The 12,122-nt window shown below is 42.8% G+C and overlaps 1 protein-coding gene across 1 annotated transcript in view; it reads left to right on the top strand.

Moving 5' to 3' along the window:
- Nucleotides 1–12,122, top strand: part of MYO7A (myosin VIIA) — a 315,688-nt gene that overhangs the window by 292,342 nt on the left and 11,224 nt on the right. Inside the window, exons 45-46 of the mRNA XM_069759369.1 lie at nucleotides 2,517–2,623; nucleotides 2,787–2,972. Coding sequence (XP_069615470.1) covers nucleotides 2,517–2,623; nucleotides 2,787–2,972 — 293 coding nt within the window. The remainder of the gene's footprint in view (nucleotides 1–2,516; nucleotides 2,624–2,786; nucleotides 2,973–12,122) is intronic.

Raw genomic sequence — 12,122 nt, 5'->3', positions numbered from 1 at the left:
CCCCTATGTACAAGAATATAACTACTATAATACTGCCCCTATGTACAAGAATATAACTACTATAATACTGCTCCTATGTACAAGAATATAACTACTATAATACTGCCCCTATGTACAAGAATATCACTACTATAATACTGCCTCCTATGTACAAGAATATAACTACTATAATATTGCCCCTATGTACAAGAATATAACTACTGTAATACTACCCCTATGTACAAGAATATAACTACTATAATACTGCCCCTATGTACAAGAATATCACTACTATAATACTGCCTCCTATGTACAAGAATATAACTACTATAATATTGCCCCTATGTACAAGAATATAACTACTATAATACTACCCCTATGTACAAGAATATAACTACTATAATACTGCCCCTATGTACAAGAATATAACTACTATAATACTGCCCCTATGTACAAGAATATAACTACTATAATACTCCCCCTATGTACAAAAATATAACTACTATAATACTGCCCCTTGTACAAGAATATAACTACTATAATACTGCTCCATGTACAAGAATATCACTACTATAATACTGCCCCATGTACAAGAATATAACTACTATAATACTGCCCCTATGTACAAGAATATAACTACTATAATACTGCCCCTATGTACAAGAATATAACTACTATAATACTGCCCCTATGTACAAGAATATAACTACTATAATACTGCTCCTATGTACAAGAATATAACTCCTATAATTCTGCCCCTATGTACAAGAATATAACTACTATAATACTACCCCTATGTTCAAGAATATAACTACTATAATACTGCCCCTATGTACAAGAATATAACTACTATAATACTACCCCTATGTTCAAGAATATAACTACTATAATACTGCCCCCATGTACAAGAATATAACTATTATAATACTGCTCCTATGTACAAGAATATAACTACTATAATACTGCCCCTATGTACAAGAATATCACTACTATAATACTGCCTCCTATGTACAAGAATATAACTACTATAATATTGCCCCTATGTACAAGAATATAACTACTATAATACTACCCCTATGTACAAGAATATAACTACTATAATACTGCCCCTATGTACAAGAATATCACTACTATAATACTGCCTCCTATGTACAAGAATATAACTACTATAATATTGCCCCTATGTACAAGAATATAACTACTATAATACTACCCCTATGTACAAGAATATAACTACTATAATACTGCCCCTATGTACAAGAATATCACTACTATAATACTGCCTCCTATGTACAAGAATATCACTACTATAATACTGCCCCTATGTACAAGAATATAACTGCTATAATACTGCCCCTATGTACAAGAATATCACTACTATAATACTGCCTCCTATGTACAAGAATATAACTACTATAATACGGTACTGCTCCTATGTACAAGAATATAACTACTATAATACGGTACTGCTCCTATGTACAAGAATATAACTACTATAATACTGCCCCTATGTACAAGAATATAACTACTATAATACTGCCCCTATGTACAAGAATATAACTACTATAATACTGCCCCTATGTACAAGAATATAACTACTATAATACTGCTCTTATGTGCAAGAATATAACTACTATAATACTGCTCCTATGTACAAGAATATAACTACTATAATACTACCCCTATGTACAAGAATATAACTACTATAATACTGCCCCTATGTACAAGAATATCACTACTATAATACTGCCTCCTATGTACAAGAATATCACTACTATAATACTGCCCCTATGTACAAGAATATAACTGCTATAATACTGCTCCTATGTACAAGAATATAACTACTATAATACTGCCCCTATGTACAAGAATATCACTACTATAATACTGCCTCCTATGTACAAGAATATAACTACTATAATACGGTACTGCTCCTATGTACAAGAATATAACTACTATAATACGGTACTGCTCCTATGTGCAAGAATATAACTACTATAATACTGCTCCTATGTAGAAGAATATAACTACTATAATACTGCCCCTATGTACAAGAATATAACTACTATAATACTGCCCCTATGTACAAGAATATAACTACTATAATACTGCTCCTATGTACAAGAATATAACTACTATAATACTGCCCCTATGTACAAGAATATAACTACTATAATACTGCCCCTATGTACAAGAATATAACTACTATAATACTGCCCCTATGTACAAGAATATATCTACTATAATACTGCCCCTATGTACAAGAATATAACTACTATAATACTGCTCCTATGTACAAGAATATAACTACTATAATACTGCTCCTATGTACAAGAATATAACTACTATAATACTGCTCCTATGCACAAGAATATAACTACTATAATACTGCTCCTATGTACAAGAATATAACTACTATAATACTGCCCCTATGTACAAGAATATAACTAGTATAATACTGCCCCTGTGTATGAGTAGATTCAGAATTCCATATATCCAGCTGCCTGTATATTTAGTGACTCCATTTTATATTGCAGGTATTGTGCCTTCTCTCACCTATCAAGTGTTCTTTATGAAGAAATTGTGGACTAATACAGTTCCAGGAAAGGACTCGATGGCTGACTCCATTTTCCACTACTACCAGGTTTGAGGTTCTTCCTGTAGTCCTAGTTTCCTGGCTAATACAATGTGGTCACTTGATAATATGCAGCAGGTGTAACATTGAGCAGGGGAGGTTGTGAATGTGATGGACGATGTTCCTCCTTGGTACCATTCTTTACTGATACTGTGTACGGCTTTTGTTACAGGAGCTTCCAAAGTACCTGCGCGGTTACCACAAGTGCACCCGGGAGGACGTCCTGCAGCTGGCTGCTCTCATCTACAGGGTCAAGTATGAAGATGACAAATCCTACTTCCCAAACATTCCAAAAATTCTAAAAGAACTGGTTCCCCAAGACTTAATCCGACAATTAAATCCAGATGACTGGAAGAGAGTGAGTATTCTGAACTAAACCTTGCTGATGGAAACATTGACTGTCAAATTATACTTCTGATAACTGCATTGATCCAACTAGCACTTCTTTGAATCTGTATAAGCCATACTCCCCCTAGTGGTGGCTGTATAGATCTGTATGCAGTGAGCTCCCCCTAGTGGTGGCTGTATAGATCTAAATGCAGTGAGCTCCTCCTAGTGGTGGCTGTATAGATCTAAATGCAGTGAGCTCCCCCTAGTGGTGGCTGTATAGATCTGTATGCAGTGAGCTCCTCCTAGTGGTGGCTGCATAGATCTAAATGCAGTGAGCTCCTCCTAGTGGTGGCTGTATAGATCTAAATGCAGTGAGCTCCTCCTAGTGGTGGCTGTATAGATCTAAATGCAGTGAGCTCCTCCTAGTGGTGGCTGTATAGATCTAAATGCAGTGAGCTCCCCCTAGTGGTGGCTGTATAGATCTAAATGCAGTGAGTTCCTCCTAGTGGTGGCTGTATAGATCTGTATGCAGTGAGCTCCCCCTAGTGGTGGCTGTATAGATCTGTATGCAGTGAGCTCCTCCTAGTGGTGGCTGTATAAATCTATATGCAGTGCGCTCTCACTAGTGGTGATGTATAAATTTGTATGTACTGAGCTGGATGTTCTAGAAGATAGAAATGTCCAAGAAGAATTTGAGATTTTGCTAAATAAAATTCTCACTGCGCAATCAGTAACAATTCCGAAAAGAAGGAAGAATTGGAAGCATTAAAAGAGACCAGGATGGATGAGCATAGAACTTAAAAATTTTGTCACAGGAATACAGAGAGGATCCAGAAGATTGCGGCGCCTGGTTACACAAACTCCTGCACTGATTAGTACTACTTCGCCATCCTATTAAACAGTGCAAGTTTCCCTTGCTCTGTCCTTGTAAGGGTTAATCTGTTCAGGTAATCACATAGAGTTCTCCATCTAGAATTTTCTCAGCTTTTCTGTGTTGGCCACTACACTCTGGTATATATGCTTGGGAATTGCCAGTAATAGTTCTTACTTTCTGGTTTGGTGGTGAAGGAGAATTCTGAATTGGTAGCAGTCAGTTGGTGCAGTTTACAGGAGACATCTGTGTAGATTTGGTATTGTGTGTTTATCCTAATCCTCTCCTATTTGGTTTACCCCTCCTATTGTTTCCTTCATTTCCACTCTGTTAATTTGTGAGTGTATTTGTATGATTGTGTTTTCTTTTATCCCTGTCTGTTTATCCCTGTTTTCCATTACGCTTTAGCCTCACACCTACCTGGGTGGGGGAGGGAATAGATAAGGGTTAAGATAGGAGCATAGCAAAGTACAAGACCCCAGCTTCGCCACCATCTGGGGTAATCTAGGGGATTAGGTAACCCGATGTTTACCCTGGTTACCATTGTAAAAGTAAAAAAAAAAACACTACATACTTACATTCCTGTCGCGTCCCCCAGCCTCAGCTTCCCTGCTCTGTGTAAGCGCGCTTGCCGGAAAGCAGAGCGGTGACGTCACCATTGTGCTTTGCTTTACGGCCGGCCGGCGCTGACACTGGGGGACGCAGGGAAGCTGACGCTGAGGAACGTGACAGGAATGTAAGTATGTAGTGTTTTTTTTTTTTACTTTTACATTGGTAACCAGGGTAAACATCGGGTTACTAAGCGCGGCCCTGCGCTTAGTAACCCAATGTTTACCCTGGTTACCAGTGAAGACATCGCTGAATCGGCGTCACACACGCCGATTCAGCGATGTCTGCGGGAGATCCAGCGATGAAATAAAGTCCTGGACTTTCCCCAGCGACCAACGATCTCCCAGCAAGGGCCTGATCGTTGGTCGCTGTCACACATAACGATTTCGTTAACGATATCGTTATGTGTGACGGTCCCTTTAGAAGAGCTAAAACCAGTAATGAAATGCGGCTTGCAAAGGAGACCAAAAGCATTAAAAAAGGAGTTGGGGGTATGTCAAAAGGAAAACTCAAAGATGCTCTAGGATTTTCACGGGATGAAAAGGGTGAAGTGGAAAAAAATGATGTTGAGAAGGCCAAATTCCTATTTTGCATCTGTGTGTATGTAATAAGCTTCTTGTGGTGGCTGTATAAATCTGTATGCAGTGAGCTCCCTCTTGTGGTGGCTGTATTAATCTGTATGCAGTGAGCTCCCTCTTGTGATGGCTGTATAAATCTGTATGCAGTGAGCTCCCTCTAGTGGTGGCTGTATTAATCTGTATTCAGTGAGCTCCCTCTTGTGATGGCTGTATAAATCTGTATGCAGTGAGCTCCCTCTAGTGGTGGCTGTATTAATCTGTATTCAGTGAGCTCCCTCTAGTGGTGGCTGTATTAATCTGTATTCAGTGAGCTCCCTCTAGTGGTGGCTGTATTAATCTGTATGCAGTGAGCTCCCTCTTGTGGTGGCTGTATAAATCTGTATGCAGTGAGCTCCCTCTAGTGGTGGCTGTATTAATCTGTATTCAGTGAGCTCCCTCTTGTGATGGCTGTATAAATCTGTATGCAGTGAGCTCCCTCTAGTGGTGGCTGTATTAATCTGTATTCAGTGAGCTCCCTCTAGTGGTGGCTGTATTAATCTGTATGCAGTGAGCTCCCTCTTGTGATGGCTGTATAAATCTGTATGCAGTGAGCTCCCTCTAGTGATGGCTGTATAAATCTGTATGTTGTGAGCTCCACCTATTGGTGGCTGCATAAATCTGTATGTAATCAGTTCCCTCTAGTGGTGGCTGTATAAATCTGTATGTAGTGAGCTCAATTTAGTGGTGGCTGTATAAGGCTGTGTGCACACTGTGCGTTTTTTATGAGTTTTCGCAGCGGTTTTTCTGTGCAGAAATGGGCCAAAAACGCTATGGAATCCTTATGCAAACTAATTCAATGACAATCCTGAATTGTTGTGCACATAATCAGTAAATTTCCATGCGTATTTGCAATGCGTATTTGCTATGGTGTTTCCCACGCTGTCATCTATGTGACAGCGTGGGAAATACTGGCATGGTGGTTCTTATCGGCGGTAATGCTACGGGGTCATGCTGTCAGATGTCAGCGTGACCCCGTAGCTGTGACTGTGACCTACGATAAAAAGCTTACCGCAGGTCAGTAGGCGTGGGCTGATGAGATTACTGCTCCCATTGGGCTACGTCTGCTGTCACTCATAACAGTGACAGCAGGTGCCCCGATGGGAGATGTAGTCTCATCTGCTGGCGCCTGTGCTCACAGTTAAAGAAAAAAGTAAAATAATTACATACACGTAACAAAAAACCCAAAACATTATACTCACCTAACACCAAATTCCCGATGCCCTAGTCTCCTAGAAATAATGTAAAATAATAAACCACCATATACTCACCTGTCCGCCGTAGTCCATGTAATCCCACGTGTCCAACGGTGATCTCACGTGTAGAACAGTCACATCGGGAGATGTGACCGCTCTACCTGGCCACCGGCGATACACGGACAGGAGGTAATGGCTTCCGCAGTGTATCACTGAGCTGCCATGAGAGAGGTCATCAGAGTTCATCTGCTGATGAGCTCCAATGCTCTCACTTACGGCACCGCTGCGTGAGAACTTTCTCAAAGCAGCTCAGTAATACACTGTGGGAGCGATTACCTCTTGTCAGTGTATTGCCGGCTGTCTTTGAGAGCAGTCACATCAGTGACTGATCTCAAAGTGATCAGGATCGTAGTGGGACATTATGGATTATCTTCTCTGCAGACAGGTGAGGAATATTGTGGTTTATTTTATTTTTGTCGCAGGAGACGTTGGCATCGGTGGATTAGGCGTTTTGTGAGTATGGTTTAATTAACTTTATTCTAGGTGTCTGTGTTTTTATACTATATCACTATGGGGTTACTAATGGATAGGTGTCTTATAGACTCCTCTCCATTACTAACCTGTGGGTTTGATGTCACTTGACAATAGAAAGGTGACATCAATCCCACAAATATAAACCCCACTTGCTACCGCTACAGGACAAGTGGGAAGAGCAATGCTAAGCACCAGATTTGGCGCATCTTATAGATGCGTCTTTTCAGGGATGGCTGAGCGCTGATGTTTTTAGTCTGGGAGGGGACAATATCCATGGCTCCTTCCTAGGCTATTAATATCAGCACGCATCAGTCTGCCTGGACTTTGCTGGTTAGATTTTATAAGGGGACCCTATGTAATTTGTTTCCTGAGGTCCTCCTGGAAACTAGCCAGTAAAGGCTAAGCACACAGATGTGAGCTGATACTAATAGCCTGGGAACCTTTATGGCTATTGGCTCCTTACCAGAATATTAACATCAGCCCTCAGCTATCGGCTTTGCTTCTGCTGGTTATTAAAATTACACAATTTTTTTTTCCTTTTTTTTCTTTACAGTTGCTCTCTGGTTACAGCCTATGTAGCTTTGTTCTGTTAATGCTCCTACATAGACTGGGGACAATGTGTGCATGTTTGTGAGTGTTTGTGTTTAGTTATTGGCTTAGTAATGAGGGTGCCAGGCTGACACCTTCATTACTAAGCCTAGGTGTCAATGACAGCTGCTGCCCTAATACCATTACCCTGATGCCACTGCATCAGCATGAAAAAGGTGCTGTTGAACCCCAACATTACATCACAAAACATTTTTTTAAATATCTTTATTTAGCTCAAAAAAGCATTAATTGCTGTACAAAAACGCAGGCAGAAACGCATCAAAAATGCATGTTTTTGCTGCTGTTTTTCTTGCCAAGAGATGCATAAACCTTCCAGAAATTTCTGCAAGCAAATACTCAACATGCGCGCATAGCCTGAATCTGTATGTAGAGAGCTCCCTCCTTGTGGTGGCTGTATCCAACTGTATAAAGTGAGCTACCCCTAGATGTGGCTGTATAAATCTATATGTAATGAGCTCCCCCTAGTGGTGACTGTATAATCTGTATGTGGTGAGCTCCCCCTAGTTGTGGCTGTATACATTGGTATGTAGTGAGCTCCCCCTAGTGGTGGCTGTATAAATCTGTATATAGTGAGCTCCCCCTAGTGGTGGCTGTATACATCTGTATGTAGTGAGCTCCCCATAGTGGTGACTGTATAATTCTGTATGTATGAGCTCCCCATAGTGGTGACTGTATAATTCTGTATGTATGAGCTCCCCATAGTGGTGACTGTATAATTCTGTATGTATGTCCTCTTTACCTCTATGTCCTCTTTACCTCTCGTAATCTTTTCTTTCTGGGCATCATTGAAACATGGCTGACACCCTCTGACACAGCCTCCCCTGCTGCATTATGTTATGGTGGCCTCCACTTCACCGACACTCCTCGCCCTGGCAACAAACATGGTGGAGGAGTGGGCCTTCTCTTTTCTTCCAACTGTACCTTTAACCCAATCCCACCACTACCCTCCCTTATCCTCCCCTCTTTTGAAGTCCACTCTGTCCGCATCTACTCCCCCTACAACCTCCAAATGGCCGTCATATAAAGATCCCCAGGCCCGACCACTGCCTTTATTGACCAATTCTCCACCTGGCTTCTTCACTTTCTCTCTGCTGACATTCCCACCATCATCATGGGTGACTTCAACATCCCCATTGACACCCACCAGTCAGCAGCCTCCAAACTTCTGTCCCTTACCTCATCCTTTGGACTTACTCAGTGGTCCTCCTCAGCCACCCACACAGACGGACACACATTAGACCTGGTCGTCACCCGTTTATGCTCCCTATCTAACTTCACAACCTCCCCTCTCCCTCTATCTGACCACCATCTACTCACTTTCTCATCCCTGTCCTCCTCACATGTCACCCATGTCCAGCAACATGCGCACCCACGCAGGAACCTCGCACACTTAGACACCAACACACTCTCTGACTCCATCCTACCACTGGCATCCATATCCTCACTCCAGACACAGACACCACCACTGCTTTCTACAATGCCACTCTTGCATCAGCTATTGACACGGTCGCCCCTGTCATGCATAGCAGAGTGCGACGAACCAATAGACAACCCTGGCACAATAACATCACTAAAAAGCTTCGGCAAGTTTCCAGAATTGCAGAACGGCGTTGGAAGAAAACTCAATCGCAAGATGATTTCACTGCACTCAAACAAGCAACACTGGCATTCAAATCAGCTCTCACCTCTGCTAAACAGACCTACTTCACAACCCTCGTATCTTCCTTATCCCACAACCCCAAACAGTTGTTCAACACTTTTAATTCCCTCCTCCGCCCACCACTGCCCCCTCCGAGTTCCCTAATCGTTGCCGAGGACTTTGCCACGCACTTCAAAAATAAGATAGACCAAACAAGGTCTATGAGAGACCAATGCCCAAACCCCATAACTTCACTCTCCAAAATCTCTGAAGGGGAGCTTGCTCATCTTCTCTCCAAATCACACCTCACCACTTGTGCCCTTGACCCCATCCCATCCCACCTCCTCCCCAACCTCACCGCCACACTAATCCCATCCCTAACCCATCTCTTCAACCTTTCACTAACTTCCGGTACCTTCCCCTCTGCCTTCAAACATGCCACAATCACACCTATCCTCAAAAAGCCCTCCCTTGACCCAAGCGGTATGTCCAGCTATCGCCCCATATCTTTGCTCCCATTTGCTTCAAAACTCCTTGAGCAGCACGTCCATGCTGAACTTTCCTCTCACTTTGCATCTAACTCTCTCTTCGACAACCTACAATCTGGCTTCTGTCCCCACCATTCCACTGAGACTGCCCTGACCAAAATTACTAATGACTTAAGGTACCGTCACATTTAGCGACGCTGCAGCGATCCAGACAACGATCCCGATCGCTGCAGCGTCGCTGTGTGGTCGCTGGAGAGCTGTCACACAGACAGCTCTCCAGCGACCAACGATGCCGGTCCCCTGGTAACCAGGGTAAACATTGAGTTACTAAGCGCAGGGCCGCGCTTAGTAACCCGATGTTTTCCCTGGTTACCAGCGTAAACGTAAAAAAAAACACCAAACAGTACATACTTACCTTCCGGTGTCTGTCCCCCGGCGCTGTGCTTCTCTGCACTGACTGTGAGTGCCAGCCGGAAAGCACAGCGGTGACGTCACCGCTGTGCTCTGCTTTCCGGCTGGCCGGCGCTCACAGTGCAGAGAAGCAGAGCGCCAGAGGACAGACAGCGGAAGGTAAGTATGTAGTGTTTGTTTTTTTTTTACGTTTACACTGGTAACCAGGGTAAACATCGGGTTACTAAGCGCGGCCCACACACACCGATTCAGCGATGTCTGCGGGACGTCCAGCGACGAAATAAAGTTCTGGACTTTCTGCTCCGACCAACGATGGCACAGCAGGAGCCTGATCGCTGCTGCCTGTCAAACTGTACGATATCGCTATCCAGGACGCTGCAACGTCACGGATCGCTAGCGATATCGTTCAGTGTGAAGGTACCTTTACTTACAGCCAAAGCTAACAGACAATTCTCTATACTCCTCCTTCTAGACCTGTCCTCTGCCATCGACACAGTTGACCACTGCCTCCTACTACAGATCGTCTCTTCCTTTGGGGTCAAAGACCTCGCCCTATCTTGGATCTCCTCCTACCTTACCAGCCGCACATTTAGCATTTCCTACTCCCATACTACATCCTCATCTCTCCCCCTCTCTGTTGGAGTCCCCCAAGGCTCTGTCCTTGGGCCCTTACTCTTCTCAATCTATACACTCGGCCTGGGACAACTCATAAGGTCCTATGGCTTCCAGTACCATCTATATGCCGATGACACTCAGATCTACCTCTCTGGCCCAGATGTCACCTCTCTGCTCTCCAGAATCCCAGAGTGTCTGTCAGCCATATCCTCCTTCTCCTCTCGCTTCCTCAAGCTCAATGTGGACAAATCTGAACTCATTATCTTTCCTCCATCACTCATATCTTCCCTACCTGATCTATCTATCAAAATAAATGAAATCACACTTTCCCCTGTCCCCAAAATCCGCTGCCTCGGAGTAACCCTTGACTCTGCCCTGTCCTTCAAACCGCATATCCAAGCTCTCGCCACCTCCTGTCGCCTCCAGCTCAAAAATATTTCCAGAATCCATCCTTTCCTCAAACCACACTCTACCAAAATGCTCGTGCATGCCCTATTCATCTCCCGCCACGACTACTGCAACATACTCCTCTGTGGCCTACCTTCTAACACTCTCGCACCCCTCCAGTCCGTCCTTAACTCTGCTGCCCGACTAATTAATCTCTCTCCTCGCTACACTCCTGCTTCACCTCTTTGCAAATCCCTTCACTGGCTCCCAATTTCCCAGCGTACCCAGTTTAAATTACTAACACTGACCTACAAAACCATCCATAACCTTTCTCCTCCGTATATTTCCACACTAATCTCTCAATATCTTCCCTCACGTTATCTCCGGTCCTCCCAAGACCTCCTCCTCTCCTCTATGCTCATTCGCTCCTCTATGCTCATTCGCTCCTCACCCAATCGCCTCCAAGACTTCTCCCGAATATCCCCCATCATCTGGAATTCAGAGCCCCAACACGTCCGGTTATCCACCACATTTGGATCCTTCAAAAGAAATCTGAAAACCCACCTCTTTAACCCCTTCACCCCAAAGCCTGTTTTCACCTAAGTGACAGGGCCAATTTTTACAATTCTGACCACTGTCACTTTATGAGGTCATAACTCTGAAACGCTTCAACGGATCCTGGTGATTCTGACACTGTTTTCTCATGACATATTGTACTTCATGATAGTGGTAAAACTTCTTCGATATGACTTGCATTTATTTGTGAAAAAAACAAAAATTTGTCGGAAATTATGAAAATTTAGCAATTTTCAAACTCTTAGTTTTTATGCCCTTAAATTAGAGAGTTATATCACATAATATAGTTAATAAACAACATTTCCCACATGACTGCTTTACATCAGCACAATTTTGGAAACATAATTTTTTTTTGTTAGGACGTTATAAGGGTTAAAAGTTGACCAGCGATTTCTCATTTTTGCAACAAAATTTGCAAAACCATTTTTTTACGGACCACCTCACACTTGAAGTGACTTTGAGGGGTCTATATGACAGAAAATGCCCAAAAGTGACACCATTCTAAAAACTGCACCCCTCAAGGTACTCAAAACCACATTCAAAAAGTTTATTAACCCTTCAGGTGCTTCACAGGAATTTTTTGAATGTTTAAAAAAATTGAACATTTAACTTTTTTTTCACAAAATTTT

Source organism: Ranitomeya imitator, chromosome 3 (genome assembly GCF_032444005.1).
Source record: "Ranitomeya imitator isolate aRanImi1 chromosome 3, aRanImi1.pri, whole genome shotgun sequence".
In the NCBI taxonomy this organism is placed as follows: Eukaryota; Metazoa; Chordata; class Amphibia; order Anura; family Dendrobatidae; genus Ranitomeya; species Ranitomeya imitator.
The sequence above is the reverse complement of the archived record's forward strand: the minus strand, read 5'-3'. Positions and strand labels throughout refer to the sequence as shown.